This window comes from Xyrauchen texanus, chromosome 44 (assembly GCF_025860055.1).
Source record: "Xyrauchen texanus isolate HMW12.3.18 chromosome 44, RBS_HiC_50CHRs, whole genome shotgun sequence".
NCBI classification, from domain to species: Eukaryota; Metazoa; Chordata; class Actinopteri; order Cypriniformes; family Catostomidae; genus Xyrauchen; species Xyrauchen texanus.
The window spans coordinates 24,087,685-24,105,792 of NC_068319.1; the positions used below are offsets into that span (position 1 = coordinate 24,087,685).

At 39.7% G+C, this 18,108-nt stretch overlaps 1 protein-coding gene across 5 annotated transcripts in view; it reads right to left on the reverse strand.

The window, feature by feature from the left end:
• Positions 1 to 18,108, reverse strand: part of LOC127636676 (ADP-ribosylation factor-like protein 15) — a 76,051-nt gene that overhangs the window by 20,587 nt on the left and 37,356 nt on the right. For all 5 annotated transcript variants that reach the window (XM_052117336.1, XM_052117338.1, XM_052117339.1 and 2 more), the window contains one exon: positions 10,603 to 10,811. In XM_052117336.1, coding sequence (XP_051973296.1) covers positions 10,603 to 10,811 — 209 coding nt within the window. The remainder of the gene's footprint in view (positions 1 to 10,602; positions 10,812 to 18,108) is intronic.

Sequence of the window (18,108 nt, forward strand, 5' to 3'; positions counted from 1 at the left end):
TTGTTTGAAATCTTTGCAAATGTATTAAAAATAAAAAACGGGGAAAAAAAATCACATGTACATAATAAGTATTCACAGTCTTTGCTCAATACTTTGTTGAAGCACCTTTAGCACCAATTACAGCCTCAAGTATTTTTGAGTATGATGCTACAAGCTTGGCACACCTATTTTTGGGCAGTTTCTCCCATTCTTCTTTGCAAGACCTCTCAAGCTCCATCAGGTTGGATGGGGAGTGTCGGTGCACAGCCATTTTCAGATCTCTCCAGAGATGTTCAATCGGGTTCAAGTCTGGGCTCTGGCTGGGCAACTCAAGGACATTCACAGAGTTGTCCCGTAGCCACTCCTTTGTTATCTTGGCTGTGTGCTTAGGGTCGTTGTCCTGTTGGAAGATGAACCTTCAAACCAGTCTGAGGTCCAGAGCGCTCTGGAGCAGATTTTCATCAAGGATGTCTGTACATTGCTGCATTCATCTTTCCCTCGATCCTGACTAGTCTCCCAGTTCCTGCCGCTGAAAAACATCACTACAGCATGATGCTGCCACCACCATCCTTCACTGTAGGGATGGTATTGGCCAGGTGATGAGCAGTGCCTGGTATCCTCCAGACATGATGCTTGCCATTCAGGCCAAAGAGTTCAATCTTTGTTTCATCAGACCAGAGAATTTTGTTTCTCATGGTCTAAGAGTCCTTCAGGTGCCTTTTGGCAAACCCCAGGCGGGCTGTCATGTGCTTTTTACTGAGGAGTGGCTTCCGTCTGGCCACTCTCCCATACAGGCCTGATTGGTGGAGGGCTGCAGAGATGGTTGTTCTTCTGGAAGGTGCTCCTCTCTCCACAGAGAAACGCTGGAGATCTGTCAGAGTGACCATCAGGTTCTTGGTTAGCTCCCTGACTAAGGTCCTTCTCCCCCGATCGCTCAGTTTGGCCGTGCGGCCAGCTCTAGGAAGAGTTCTGGTGGTTCCAAATGTATTCCATTTACAGATGATGGAGGCCACTGTGCTCATTGGGACCTTCAATGCTGCAGAAATGTTTCTGTACCCTTCCCCAGATCTGTGCCTCGATACAATCCTGTCTCGGAGGTCTACAGACAATTCCTTGGACTTCATGGGTTGGTTTGTGCTCTGACATGCACGGTTAACTGTGGGACCTTATATAGAAAGGAGTTTGCCTTTCCAAATCATGTCCAATCAACTGAATTTACCACAGGTGGACTCAAATCAAGTTGTAGAAACATCTCAAGGATGACCAGTGGAAACAGGATGCACCTGAGCTCAATTTTGAGTGTCATGGTAAAGGCTTATGTACATGTGATTTTTGTAGGTTTTTATTTTTAATAAATTTGCAAAGATTTCAAACAAACTTCTTTCATGTTGTCATTATGGGGTATTGTTTGTAGAATTTTTAGGAAAATAATGAATTTAATAAATTTTGGAATAAGGCTGTAACATAACAAAATGTGGAAAAAGTGAAGCATGGTGAATCCTTTCCGGATGCACTGTATATCACAAAAGGGCTGCTTGCATGTACGCATCTTTTTAAAGATGTCGTTCTTCAAATGTTCCAAGTGGAACATCCAGTCGTCAGACAGTCATGAGAGCTGTGTTTGTTGCTTGGCCCATGGCCAAACCGAAGCAGCTCTTGTGGAAACAGACTGCCCTCTCTGTGAGAGCATGAGTCTCAGGATGTGTCGCTCTCGGATCGACCTCATTCTGAGGGACGATTCCGCCTCAGGTGCTCTCCAACTTGCCCCTTCTGTGACTCCCAAAGGATCACAAGAGGGGGCATGGCTGGCATCTTGTGCCGGTGCAAGCCCTGCGATCCCCTCAATCTTCTTTTGAAGCAGCTTCGCCTATATATTATATGTGTCACAAGCTCCAGTCCTCTGTTGGAGCATGGTACCTCATTACGTTTGCCGGTTCTGACAATGAAGATGATGCCATAAACCTCGCAGCATCAGAAACTGCGAATGGTTCAAGGTTGTCGAGTATTTCTCTCCTAAAATGATGAGTTCTGTGCACAACCGCTTCCTGGTTGTCTCATACACTGGCAGTCAAAAGTTTGGAATAACATACAGATTTTGCTCTTATGGAAAGAAATTGGTACTTTTATTCACCAAAGTGGCATTCAACCGATCACAAAGTATTGTCAGGACATTAATGATGTAAAAAACTGCACCATCACTATTTGAAAAAAGTCATTTTTGATCAAATCTAGACAAGCCCCATTTCCAGCAGCCATCACTACAACACCTTATCCTTGAGTAATCATGCTAAATTGCTAATTTAGTACTAATAAATCACTTGCCATTATATCAAACACAGCTGAAAGCTACTTGGTTCGTTAAATGAAGATTAACATCGTCTTGTTTATGAGTTGCCACAGTGTGCAATAGACTGGTATGTCTTAAGGTCAATAACAATATTAGGTAAAAAATGGCAAAAAATAAACATCTTTCTCTAGAAACCCATCATACAATCATTGTTTTGAGGAATGAAGGCTATACAATCTTGAAATTACAAAAAAAAAGATTTCATACAAAGGTGTACACTACATTCTTCAAAGACAAAGGACAACTGACTCTAACAAGGACAGAAAGAGATGTGGAAGGCCAGCTGTATATCTAAACAAGAGGATAAGTACATCAGAGTCTCTAGTTTGAGAAATAGATGCCTTACATGTCCTCAGCTGACAGCTTCATTGAATTCTACCTCCTCGCCCCTGCCTCCTATCTCCTTCTGAGTACAACTTCTTTGGACCGCCAGATGGGGCTTAAGCCAAAGAGAGACATTACATTTCTGTTTTATATTAATTAAATAAATGTAATCTTGAATTTCACTCAAGTCTGCAAGTCTTCCTGATAGAACTGTAATACCCTATGGTCTGTCCCTAGCTCCTCACATGTTTACAAAGTGCATCAATGCGGCACTTGCCCCTCTAAAACTGAGCAGCATGCGCATTTTGAACTACCTCGACGATTGGCTATTACTGACCCAATCAGAGACTCTGTTATGCCAGCACAGGGACTTATTGCTCCAACATCTAAACAGCCAGGGCCTCAATGTCAACTAGGCAAAGAGCACACTCTCCCCCAGCCAACAATTCTCCATTTTGTCTCCACTCCATGAGCGAGCCTGCGCATCTCACGAGCGAGCACATTCGGGCCATTCTCCACTGTCTGTCTCAGTTCAACCTGGGGAGAGCACTTCAACTGAAGCTGTTTCAAAAAGCATTGGGGCTTATGGTGGCGGCATCCACCATCATTCATTAGGTCTTTTACACATGAGACCTCTTCAGTACTGGCTTAAACACAGTGTGCGGCGACATGCCTGGCACCAAGGGTGCATGTGCCTCCCTCTATCTTGCCACTGTCAAGCTGCTTTAGCACATGGACAGCTCTTGCCTTCTACCAGCAAGGTGTCATGCTGGGACAGATTTTCAGGCAGAAAGTGGTGATCATGAATGCTTCCAATGCAGGTTGGTGTGTAGTGTGCAACCCAGCTTTTGGCACATGGACAAGTGCGAGGAGGGAGTAGCACATCAACCATGGCGTACATAAAACGCCAAGGTGAAATTCATTCCTTGCCAATGATGAGAATAATGCACCGCCTCCTCCTGTGGAGCGAGTTCCATCTCCTCTCCCTGTGTGCAACATATATCTCAGGCTGTCTGAATTACAGTGCAGACCTACTGTCATGCCAAGGAGTGATGCTGGGCAAATGGAGACTCCATCCTCAGACAGTCCTGAGGATTTGGGTCAAATTCAGCAAAGCAGAGATCAATCTATTTGCCTCCAGTGGAGAACGACCACTGTCCTCTCTGGTATTCCAATCCCAGGCTCCACTAAGAGTGGGCACAATGGCCCACAAATTGCCTGTGAACCACAAATTCCTGTTTTCCCCAGCGTGCCTCTTTGACTCTGTCATATACAAAGTCCAAGAGGACAAGGAAATGATTTTACTGCTTGCCCAAAGTGGTCCAATCAATCCTGGTTTACAGAAATGATAGAGTTTCTGGATGGCCCTTCATGGGAAATACCGCTGAGGGATCTCCTCTCACAAGCGCAGGGCACAATCTGGCATCCCCCAGCACCAGCTGTGGAATCTGCATGTGTGGCCCCTGAATGGAACACGCTAAAGGTACCAGAGCTGACTCAGTTGGTTATGAACCCCATTTTCTCTATGAGACACCTTTACACACTGAAATGGAATGTGTTCACTAATTGGTGCTTTTCACGTGGCAAAGACCCACTGACCTGCCCTACACTTGAAATTCTTAAATTTCTTTTAAATTGAACCAGTGTTTTACCAGTGTTTTATTCAGAACCTTATAGCACAATCCAAAATACAACATTGGAGTTCTAATTTGTAAAATAAGTGCTGCAGAACAGAGCATCACAGATGTGAGATATTGCTTAAATATTATACAATTATTATTGATTTCATATTATTACTATTATTTACTACTATACATATATATATATATATATATATATATATATATATATATATATATATATAGTAGTGATCTATTTTTTGTTCTTATGACCAGTGAGCACTGACGTTATGATGATAGCTTCTCAATCCGGAAAAGCCGGTAGCTACGTGACTCAAAGTGATTATTAAACTGCAACAGCTATTTAATTAAATAAATATGTAGTCTGTATGTGCCTCATGTTACAAAGTGAATTAGTGCTCTGCCTACTGTCATCTGCTACAACAGTGCGTGCAATGCTCATGATGGTGTTTTTCCGTGCATGAGACAATGAGCTCTAAAACGCATGAGCACTTTGTGTCTTTATGTCTGCAAAACAACGGCTCAACACATTCAAAAGCAATCACATTTGAACAGTGCAGCACATTCAATCAACATATTTATCTAATTAAATCGCAGCTTTTGCAGTTAAATAATGTCACTAGGACATAACGTGATTTTAATTAGTGGGTTGGATGTTTAAGAAATGACATTTGCACATCAGCTGGTATTGTTTTTTGGTATCTGAGCATTTTTACGAGCACGAATACAAGTACATGTGTGCGGTATCGGGACATCCCTGGTACTAAAGCTAACAGACATGGACTTATCCCCACAAAACTCTAATGCCACAACTGGTATTTTTGTTGCAATAAAATGGCAATTTAACTCAACAGCAGATACTGTTTTTAAAAAAACTGACAGCAGCTATTTTATTATCACCACCAAAAAACATTTCACTAGTTCTTTGTCTTCTTTTTGTACTGTGAATATTTTTCTCTTTTTAAAAATGCCCATAGGAGGTTCAGGAGATCTGATCCAGTTTGAAATCGATTGAGAGCAATTTAATGGAAAACAAGTTGGTCAGGTTCTATCTCAGCCGCATCTTGTGTAACCGAAGATCTATCTCAAGCAAGGGGAGCGAGTGTGGCTGCCAACTGAAAAGCCGCGTTTTGACACACATCATTGAACTGGGATGTGTTATCCTCCAAAGGCAGATATTTACTGCACACTCAGGACCAATTCTCAGCCAGTTAATTAGCGCTCTGTGCATTGGGTGATACCCTGCAGCCCGTGGACCGATTTCTCTACTCAGAGCAGATGTGTGCACATGCACACTCACACATAGACACACAACCAATCTGCATGGTATCAGCCAAATAACACACATACACATACACACATACACACATACACACACAAACACACAAACACACACACACACCAAATCATTCAGGAAAAGACAAACAGACTGAGTAACTCAATCCTCCAAACATAAAAGTGACAAGGGGACCATTAAAATAGAAATGCGACAGCAGAGACATGCCGCGCATTCCAACTGTTTGCTATTACTAACAGCAGTTTGCAATTCATCTTAATTTTGATGCCACTTGCTTTTGAAACGTTGTTTGAAAGAATCTCAAATAGTGCAATCAGTAAAATGAATATACTCTTATGAGATGGGACAACAGCTGTAGTGTTTCCCCACACCACCAGTTCTTTGGGCTCCCAACAATACAATGCCTTATTGTCAGGAGAGCCTGAGAAAGTGGGTAAGCTGAGTGGTGCAGATCTGTGGGAGAATGTCTTGTGGCCTGGTAATGTTTGCAAACAACAAGCAAACCCTTCGAGGCTCAAACTGAAGCCGCAACACCACCTTCACAACCAGAGGCCAAAACTGAGCAATAGCTAATTCCATTATCATTTCAAGTCCTTAAATAGGTAGGTTAACAAGGGTAATCAGTCAGCTATTTTAATAGCTTTACAATATACTGTAATCTTAAAAGAGCCATGACAATTGGCTCCAGCAAAACTGCCAAACTTGGATGTAGCGTGGTGGACATGCTCAGGCGATACACCCTTTTGTTTTCTGGATATTCCAATGAATATCTATAGATCAGTGGTTTCCAAACTCTTTTACATTTACATTTATGCATTTGGCAGACGCTTTTATCCAAAGCGACTTACAGTGCCCTTATTACAGGGACAATCCCCCTGGAGCAACCTGGAATTAAGTGCCTTGCTCAACGACACAATGGTGGTGGCTGTGGGGATCGAACCAGCGAACTTCTGATTACCAGTTATGTGCTTATACCACTACACCACCACCACTCCCCTTTTAAACTACAACACACTTTTGTAGTTTTTTTTCCACCCACGGCAGCTCAAACCACTGAAAAAATAAATAAATAAACAAATATGCTATTGAAAACACACCCACACTTTAAAAAGTTTAATATTAACAAATTAAATTAAAACAATGTTGCCTTCAAGTGTTTCTTAATTAAACATTGCTTCAAGCTTTTGAAGTAATTATTCAAGAGGGAGTAATAAAAATTTAGGCTTTTCAGTAACAGCAGTAATTAATGAGAAATAAAAGTACCTAAGTTACTGACAATCTTTACTATGTGCTTATTAGGTTTCCATTCATACTGGTTCAATGCAGTCAGAGTATGACTGAGAAGCAGACCTCTCGCTGAAATGTATTGGGCAGACACTTTTAACATTGGTGGCTATTAAAGGAATATTCCAGGTTCAATACAAGTTGTGCTCAATCAAAAGCATTTGTGGCATAATACTGATTACCACAAACATTTTATTCGACTCGTCCATCCTTTTCTTAAAATAAGCTAAATCTAGGTTACAGTGAGGCACTTACAATGGAAGTGAATGGGGCCAATTTTTGTAAGGTTTAAAAGGCAGAAATGTGAAGCTTATAATTTTATAAAAGCACACATGAATTCTTCTAGTAAAACTCATGTATTATTTGAGCTGTTCATTTGTTTAAATCATCGTTGTAGAGCGGAGGAGGGTGGGGCCGGGCTGGAACGGCGCACTCCCGGTCCCCAATCAGCCTGATGGGGCACGCGAGGGATAAAGGCAGCCTGTGACACTGCCCTGTGTGTGGTTGGTTAAGTTTATCATTAAGCATTATTTACATTGTCAAGCCGGTTCTCACCTCCTCCTTTCCCTGTAACCCCCTTATAATCATTTTTACAGTCATTTTAGTGTTTGTTGACAGCATCGTCATGGTAACGAAATTATAAAATTGGTTATAAATTAGCACAGAAAAGGTTAGTGATTTTATCAAACTAAAATCATGTTAACACACATATTAATTATGTCTTGTGGCTATACTTTTGAAATAGTGAGTATTTAAACGTTTACAGATCGGCCCCCATTTACTTCCATTGTAAGTGCCTCACTGTAGGAGAGGCAAGTCATAATTAATTTTTATGGTAATTAATATTATCCTTGTATTGAAACCGGAATATTCCTTTGAAATACTGAACTGAGCAGAGAATCCACACCACCCCTAGCCTGTCACGGGACACCCAGTTAGGGGTCATCACTAAAATGATACATGGTATCTCACTGCAATTTTGCATTATAAAAGAACACAAAACTGCTTGCAAAGTGACCCGGAGCGTGACATAAATTTATCTTGCTGAAGCAAGTCTGTGTGTGAGTAATATTATGCATGTGTTGTGGTTAGTTCTGCCTTGCAGTGTAAATCAGGGTTTGTTTTAGTGTGATTTTAGATGGACAATGTTATATTGTAAAAAAGATAGTTCTCGAAGAATTTGAGTATGAGGCTAACTACCTCATGAATATTGTACCTGTATTGTTACCTTTTAAATATTAGTACAATATAACTAGAATTAGGCAAGTATTAGGCTAGCTCTTTGGAGCTGGTTGGCCATTATCATAGGGGAAGTATTAGGTTCCTCTTGTACTGAGCAGGTGACAGGTTGGTCCTAGTGGTTGGCCAGTATGAGGAAGGGAAGTATTAAGTGAAAGAGTATTGGATGAGTGTAAGGTGAGCTTTACATTGGTATTTGGTAAGCTTTTGTACAGAAGGTGCTGCAGGTTTGATGCAGGTTTGACTCAGTGGTTGGTCAGTATGATGAAGGGGTGTTATGTCAATTATATCAGTGCATTAAGTTATCTCTAGAACATAAGTATTAGGTGTATTACAAGGCTCAGCAATAAGGATGGTCCACTGGCCCATGGCAAGTGTGAGAGAGTTTTAGGCCAGTTGATGGAACTGTCACTTGCCCCAATGACCCAATGATGTGTTTTCCTTATGTTTTTATGCCTTTCAAACTTAAAGATTTTTGATTTGGTGATTTCTTCACAACCAGGTAACTTTATCGCCAAGGTAACGTTATCTAGCTGGCTAACATACATGATATAAAAATTGTGAGAACTACTTATGGTAGTCCATCAGTTTGGGTTGAAAATTACAAATAAATCAGTGATGTTTTGTACTGCATGCCAACAAAAGTGTGTTTATGAATTTAGATCTGTCATAGATTCACATTGTAGCTGTACAATTTCTAGCTATTTTACAACACACAAAAAACTTTTATGTTTTTTGGTAAAGAAAGCTTAAAGGGATAATTCACCCATAAATGAAAAATCTCACATCATTTACTCACCCTCATGCCATCCCAGATGTGTATGACTTTCTTTTTTTCTGCTGAACACAAACAAAGATTTTAAGAGGAATATTTCAGCTCTGTAGATCCATACAATGCAAGTGAATGGTGGCCAGAACTTTGAAGCTCCAAAAGCACATAAATGGCACATAAAGGCAGCATAAAACAATCTATAAGACTCTGAAACGATATATGTGTGGGTGACAAACCGATCAATATTTAATGTATTTTCCAGAAATAAAGTCGCACCTGACAATAAGTCGCATTGGGTAAAAATTCTGTTGTTTAGAGAGAAAAAAAACACATCTCTGTATAATTCGCACTAACAGAGGTTGCATACGGCAGGCATTAGGACCCTTCAGACGCTCAACATGTCAAACGCGCTCAGTGAAGATTACAGTACCTCAGAATCTACACATCATTTCACTGTGTTTTTGGGCTTGATTAAACAGGAGAATTTGCTTCAAGTAATCATATTCTGTTTTTGTTTCATGAAAGAAACACGACAAGTAAGTCATATCTGTTTATAACATTAGTAACTATATGCTGTGTACAAATAAACAGCTTTTAGTCTGCAATTAAGATAATATGCCTGTTGTATTCTATTCATTGATATATTAATGTTAGCGACTGTCTATCCTGTTCACTGTCTGAATGTCGCTTTGGACTATAAGTTGCAGGACCTTTCAGATGATGAAAAAAATGCGGCTTATATTCTGGAAAATATAGTAGGTCCTTTTTTACTTTAAAATCTCCTCCCTGCCCAGTAGGTGGCGATATGCACAAATAATGCGAATTACCAAAAACAAAAGTCATCACAATGCAAGTGAATGGGTACCAACATTTTAAAGGTCCATAGAACATATAAAAGCAGCATAAAAGTAATCCATAAAACTCCAGTGGTTTAATCCATGTCTTCTGAAGCGATATGATAAGTGTGGGTGAGAAACCGTTCAATATCTAAGTACATTTTTACTATCAATCCCCACTTTCGCCTTTTACATTCTTCATTCTACATTCATTTATATTCTTATTGCACATACTGGTAAGGGAGGGGAATTTAAAGTAAAAAAGGACTTAACATTGATCTGTTTCTCACCCACATCTATCATATCACCTCTGAAGATATGGATTTAACCACTGGAGTCATATGGATTACTTTTATACTGACTTTATGTACTTTTTGGAGCTTCAAAGTTTTTAACCCTGATGACTGGCATTGTATGGACCAACAGAGCTGAGATATACTTCTAAAAAAGTTTGTTTGTGTTCTGCAGAAGAAAGAAAATCATACACATCTAGAATAGCATGAGGCACCCTCATTAATTAATTATTAAGTAATGTTGAGAAAATTAAACTTTTTGGGTGAACTATCTCTTTAACATTTAATGAAAAATATAAATGTTTGTTTTGGCACACATTTAAATATATTGCTACAAATTAAATTAATAATGTTTGGTTGTGGGACCTGTGGAAATGTTGGCAGGGTTAATAAAAAGCAAGCAGAGCTCTTGTACAGAGGGGGTTGCAGTAAATTTGAGGGGTGAGGGGGCTGCAAGTATAAGGAAGGCAAGTGTTGGTTTGAAGAGTATTAGGCGATTATTTGGTTTACATTTGTACAGAGCAGATGGCAGGTTTGTCCTGGTAGTCAGCCAGGAAGAGGAATGGAACTTTTAGGTGAATATTAGGTTACCTCTTGTACAGAGCGAGCAGCAGGTTTGTCCTGGTGGTTGGCCAGTATGAGGAAGGGAAGCGTGCAGAGCTGAGGATGCTGCAGGGCTGAATGGAGTTCTGTACGTGCCACCTCCAGATCCTCCTCCGACGAAGCACTGTCTAAAACAAACACCACCCCCTGAGAGCCCTGGTAGTACCGGCTCCAGTACTTTTTAATTGAGTCCGCTCCTGCAACAAAAACACAAAAATTCACACCATAAGTATCTCCGTGAGGAAGTCATAACATTTAATACACACATAAACCCCTTCACAGAAAAAGGTGCTTTTCCTGCTGGACATAATTCAGATTGTGCCCATGGCAAAAACAACACGAATGTGTGACATTTTTTCAATGTTAAAATTCTGTCTCGTACCATAGCTCAAAAGGACACTTCACCCAAAATTAAAATGATGTCAACATTTAGTCTCTCACATGCTGTTCCAAACCTTTTCCCCATGGAACATGAAAGGAGTCATTAGGCAGACTGTTAGCACCATTCACTTCAGGAAACATTCTTCCAAATTTCTACTTTTGTGTTTCACATGAGTAAATAGGTGAAGGTGATTCCTTTAAATGCAGAGACAAATTTTGTCACTAAATCTGAGTTCACTGTAAAGTGTATCACTGTATCTCTGAGGAGCTATGAAAACATTCCTGTTATAACGGCCCGTCCAAACCGACACATCAACACTGACTTTACCAGTGGTGTGAGTTTGCGACGGGACGTTTGTACAACAAATGGAAGACAGGGGGAGATTATTTAGTTTTGCAATTCCATTTGGTGATGCTAGTAGGGCAGAAATGAAACATTTCAGTTTAAAAAAAATTATGAAAAAGGACAACCAGAGGTTCAACTTTCTGGCAACTGAGTGGGAAAGAGACTACAGCGTATTTCGACATAGTGTCAATTCGAACATTGCTGGAATGCATTTGGTGAGGACCCCAGCCTACTTTCAAAAATCATTGCGGATATTGCAATATGTATTTTTATGACTTCAAGAATGCATGCCAACTCGCACTCCTGCTCAGGGAGGCCTGTGGGAAAAGCCGTGTCCAAATGAAGAGAGCTCAATGCAACAGTGTTTCTTTAAAGTCGACCCTGAGAGCATAATAAAATGGTTTCTTCTGATGGCCAGTCTATAGCACAGTTTAAATAGGCCCACTTTTACAGTGAACACAAGGTTTCTCTTGTGCACAGCAATTTTGGGGTGCAAAAATTTGGCCACCAAGACACACAAGCACAGCATGGCTTTGGTTAAAGTGAGTCACTGAGGGGTCTGTACCCTGATCGTGAAAAAACAGAACCCAGTTTTTCTATACCGCTTGTTCTTGTGAGGTTCGCAAATGGAATGCGCTGCATTAATGACAAGCATGCCTCATGTGCATCCTTTCTTGCATTCATACTGTATGTGATGATAAGCCCTGGACAAAGGTTTAATCTTGTCTTAATTCTTTATGCATGCCATGAGGAACTATTCTGAGGAACTATTCTGATTTTCTAATTCTTAAAACAAAAATAATTGAAAATTTTGACATATCTTCATTTCGCTCCAAACCCATATGACTTTCTTTCTCCCATGGAACACAAAAGGAAATATTTGAAGAAATTAAAATAGCTTATTGCATTATAATGTAAGTGCATATTCCAATTCTTCTGAAGGCATGAGATCACCTCATATACAAAGGAACACTATTATACATCATTGGTTCTTGTCTCATGACATTTGGTCATGATTTGGGCTTAATATACAGTACATGATTTTATCAATTATTTTATTTAAGAGTAAATAACATAAATTGCAGTACGTTCCCCATATAAAGTGATCGTATGTCTTCAGAAGACTTAGAATGTGATGTACAACTCACATTAACTACTTTTATGACACTTTTGGGTTTTAAGCTTTAACCCTTTAAGCTCTGGGGGCGTTTTTAAAGATATCCTGTTTCAGTGGCATACCAAAAATTAATGGCTTATAACAAACAAATAAAAAAGTTAATACATAAATAATAAAAAAGGAGGGTCAAGGGTTTAATTGTAAAGAAAACTTTTCAAATTTGTTAATGATATGGATTAGGATAAATTCTGAGACTCTCATCCTAAGAAAATGCTTTCTCTTATTTTTCTGATTTGACATACAGTGAGGGGAAAAAAGTATTTGATCCCCTGCTGATATTGTACATTTGCCCACTGACAAACTATAATTTTAATGATAGGTTAATTTGAACAGTGAGAGACAGAATAACAACAAAGAAATCCAGAAAAATGCATGTCAAAAATTTTATAAATTGTAATTTAATGAGGGAAATAAGTATTCGACCCCTCTGCAAAACATGACTTAGTACTTGGTGGTAAAACCCTTGTTGGCAATCACAGTGGTCAGACGTTTCTTTTAGTTGGCCACCAGAATTGCACACTCCTCTTTGCAGATCTTCTCCAAGTCAGTAAGGTTTCGAGGCTGACGTTTGGCAACTCAAACCTTCAGCTCCCTCAACAGATTTTCTATGGGATTAAGGTCTGGAGACTGGCTAGGCCACTCCAAGACCTTAATGTGCTTCTTCTTGAGCCACTCCTTTGTTGCCTTGGCCGTGTGTTTTGGGTCATTGTCATGCTGGAATACCCATCCATGACCCATTTTCAATGCCCTGGCTGAGGGAAGGAGGTTCTCACCCAAGATTTGACGGTACATGGCCCCTTCCATCGTCCCTTTGATGCGGTGAATTTGTCCTGTCCCCTTAGCAGAAAAACACCCCCAAAGCATAATGTTTCCACCTCCATGTTTGACGGTGGGGATGGTGTTCTTGGGGTCATAGGCATCATTCCTCCTCCTCCTCCAAACATGGCAATGTGAGTTGATGCCAAAGAGCTCAATATTGGTCTCATTTGACCACAAACACTTTCACCCAGTTCTCATCTGAATCATCAGATGTTCATTGGCAAACTTCAGACGGGCCTGTACATGTGCTTTCTTGAGCAGGGGGACCTTGCGGGCGCTGCAGGATTTCAGTCCTTCACGGCGTAGTGTGTTACCAATTGTTTTCTTGGTGACTATGGTCCCAGCTGCATTGAGATCATTAACAAGATCCTCCCGTGTAGTTCTGGGCTGATTCCTCACCGTTCTCATGATCATTGCAACTCCACGTGGTGAGATCTTGCATGGAGCCCCAGACCGAGGGAGATTGACAGTTCTTTTGTGTTTCTTCCATATTGCGAATAATCGCACCAACTGTTGTCACCTTCTCACCAAGCTGCTTTGCAATGGTCTTGTAGCCAATTCCAGCCTTGTGTAGATCTACAACCTTGTACCTGACATCCTTGGACAGCTCTTTGGTCTTGGCCATGGTGGAGAATTTGGAATCTGATTGATTTCTTCTGTGAACAAGTGTCTTTTATACAGGTAACAAACTGAGATTAGGAGCACTCCCTTTAATCTCAGCTCGTTACCTGTATAAAAGACACCTGGGAGCCAGAAATCTCTGATTGAGTGGGGGTTGAATACTTATTTCCCTCATTATTCTGTCTCTCACTGTTTAAATTAACCTACCATTAAAATTATAGACTGATCATTTCTTTGTCAGTGGGCAAACGTACAAAATCAGCAGGGGATCAAATACTTTTTTCCCTCACTGTATATCTCAGGCTGTAAATAAAGTAGCTCCCAATTTAAAAAAAAACTAATTACACAATGACTAAAGGTATGCTCTCTTGCCAAACCATGCAGGCACAAGTAACAAGATCTCATTCAGTTCCATTCTGTGTCATTTGAGCCATCACTGAGTCTGTGCCGTATACTTGGTGCTATATCCTGATGGTTATATGTAATTGGAGTGACTGATCCTCTCTTCCCATATTTGGATGACTTCCACCTCTGGTTGCAGCGATCTGAATATCATTACGATTGGGTTAGTGTGTGGATTATCTTATGATCTATGCATCCGATTGCATTGTGTGTGGGCTCGTTTTAAAGATAATCGCCTCCTCTAAGTAAAGGTAGATATTTAATTTTTCATTTATTTTCCGTGAAGTTATAAGCAAAAATGCAGCATATAACTTACACCTGTTTACATGTAACATGTATGTTGAAGACAAATACTTAAAAGCTTTAACTCCCTATATGTTTGTCTGTGATTAAAACAATAAGAGTAGTTCTATTCTACTCTTTGAGAGCTATTTGAACAGTTTGATGTTTACAGATTACAATAAAATGTGCAGTGCAATATTATTAATAAATTATCAAAACAGAACATTTCTGATTTGTCTGATAATGCCAACATGCATTGTAAAGTACAGCTTCTAAGCTTTAAAACGATACCTATGTTGTGTTGGCCAAGGCTAGTTTTTGTGTGAACGATTCCTTTAAATCAGCTTTTATCAAGGCTCTTGGAGTTCGACCAGATCATGTAAGCTATTTGCTTGACATTAATCAGCTGTGCAATCCTTTTTTTCAGGACTGCTGGACACTAAATGTACTGGACGAGAGTTGAATGGTTCTGCAAATTGAGCTCTTAGTCACGCCACGCAAAATTATCGGCACTAAAGCTTTCTAGAACTTTCAGTTCAAGTTTGTAACAGACTCCACCTTTCAGTTTGGGTTGCAGAGATCGACTCCCCGATATCATCACAGTGTATGATGAACAACGTTATACTTCCCATTCATATTAGGTATTATCCACTGTGGTTTTCACTAACATCTTTACAACCACTGGCATGCAACATGACAGCAATAGCAAACACGCTTTCCGATATCCTGCCAGAGAAATAATCATGTTTTCTGCAGAGGTTTAGACAATTTGTGTCTCACAATAAATGAGATTTGTGATCCACAAAGATAGGCCATTGTCGAGACTGACTCATCTAATTTACAAGAATTTGATCTGCAGCTGCCTTTAGAGGGATATTTGTCCCAAAAATTTTTATCATCATTTAGCCACCCTAATCTTGATTCAACCATGTATGAGTGGTGGTGTAGTAGTCTAAAGCACATAACTGGTAAACTGGTAATCAGAAGGTCGCTGGTTCAATCCCCACAGCCACCACCATTGTGTCCTTGAGCAAGGCACTTAACTCCAGGTTGCTCCAGGGGGATTGTCCCTGTAATAAGGGCTCTGTAAGTCGCTTTGGATAAAAGTGTCTGCCAAATGCATAAAATGTAAATGTAAAATGTATGATTTTATTTTTGGGTGAACTATCCCTATTAAATATTAACACATAATCGCTTAGCCTATACAGCCAATTTCCAATATTTCTTTTCCTGTGGCCTCATTACTAGATAACCTGGCCATTCCAAAACACACAACATCCCACCAGTCCCACATTTGCACAGACACTTTCCTTGCTGTGTGTGGTAAATGGTAAATGTGAGCATGTGTGGCTTCCTTGCTGGTGCGCCTGTCAGCCAGGCAGATCACACAGGGTGTCATCATGACACTGATGGGAAATGCACACAGACGGCACAAGGCTTTGAACATTTCCCGGCTTCCTGAGATCACTCACACAGACCCAAAATACAGGCCAGACCAAGCAATAACACATGAAAACAGTAAACCGCCTCGATGGCCCTGCCGGAAATGACAGGAGAATGAGTATGTCAAGCCAGGACTCAACCTCCATCAATAAAGTGTGACATGAGCTTTCCTCGTCAGGTTCAAGGTTAATATCCCAGCCGTAACCCTACACTGATGTTTTTTGGGAAACAGAGGTCACGCTCTGTAGGCCCCTGACACTGAGCTGAACTATTCTGAGGAATAGAGGAAAGGTTTCCAAAGCGTTTAGAAGGAAAATATTCCAGGAAAATTCAAAGGTCAAATCAATTTAAAGATTGTTTACCATTATGGGGGTTTTTTCACCAAAAACTGTGCAATAATACAGTATCTCACTTTGTTAAACCCTAACCATGACTCAACAATAAGGATGGCCCAGTTTCGGGCCAGTTGACAATGTAACAATGGGCTCTATTTTCATGATTGCGCAAATTGCAGCACAACACGCTACATGCAAAGCACAATTAGCTATCTACTTCAGAATTTGGTCATTGCGCTGAGACATTTCAATACCACGTCTTAACTCTGTGCAAAGTCCAAATTCAGTTCCTGCATTGGCAGTTTGGAGATTCCACAAGCAGGTGGTAATAAAGTTAATGTCCAAATTCTTAAAGCATTGAACATCAAATGATGTCCCTTCGATAGCTGTTGAAGCCGTTTGTTGACACAAAAAATGATACGATTTGTGTTAATCTTCCTAGAGGTCATGGTTTTTTTTTTTTTTATTATTATTTGTATTGTTATGTTTATATGTATTATCATATTTGTATATTTAAAATTGTATTTATGATTTCATTTTGACTAGTAACTTTGTGATTGTCTTGGAAGCATCCATTAAAATTGGTTACAAATTGTAAACAAATCAGTAATGCTGTAATCTCTGTTTACAATGGTCTTCCAACAAAAGTGTTTGTAAGGGATAATGTGTAGTAAGCTAATTAATATGGTGAAATAAATCTCAACAGGCTATGGACAAGGCTTATTATTCGGTAATATTTTATCACTGAAAGCCAAAATTGACCAATCAGAATCAAGTATTTCAGAGCCATGTAATAAATGAATTGTTAACACATTTTTTAACTACATTAGTTAATATGGCCAAACAATAGGCAATGGCAAGTCATAAAATATTGTTATATATTGATAATTAATCGGCATGTTATTTTATCGATATATGCCTAATATAAGCCTAATTTACGTGCAATTCACTCAGCTGGGCTTCTGTTGAATGGCTGGCATAATAACACTGGGAGACCACAAGGGAGTGATATAACATTTACTAAAGCAGGTCACAAGGCACAGGTATCACAACATTGGATGGGAGTTTTAGAGCTCATGAAAAAGACATGGATGAGTTTACAGGTTAGTGTATGAAACTGGTTTCACTGAGCAAACTGAACGATTAGAAATTCTTATGCCATTTCTCTGTTTGTGTCTTTGAAGAGGATTAATTCAAGCAGTAAATCCACAAGACATACTTGTAACTGATTATACATTGTGTAGGCTATATGAAAGATGCTTACACACAATACAGTATATCATGCACTGATGGCTAGAGTAAATAATCTTTGTCCTTTGATAATGATTTGGGCCAAATTTAATAGAAAAATATGCGAGTTGAGCTCTGTGGTGCTAAAGATTTTTGAGAAGCCTTAAGAGACGGCAAGCCCATGGTGTGTGCGTACATATCTAAATAGAAAATAATTGTTCGAATTTTAGAACATGTCTTGTTGTCCGCCAGACACATCCGCCAAACACGTATGGTTTGCAACCACCTTTAATTTACACTGCCTGTTACACTTACAACAGTTGATACAAAAGTTGTTATCAGAAATATGTTTGAAAAGACAGACTACTGTGCAACAAGCAGCCCTATTTATATCTAAAACAAATCCTGATATATATCATTAATACTGGGAAAATCTTCCAATTAATCTTTTAATGCTT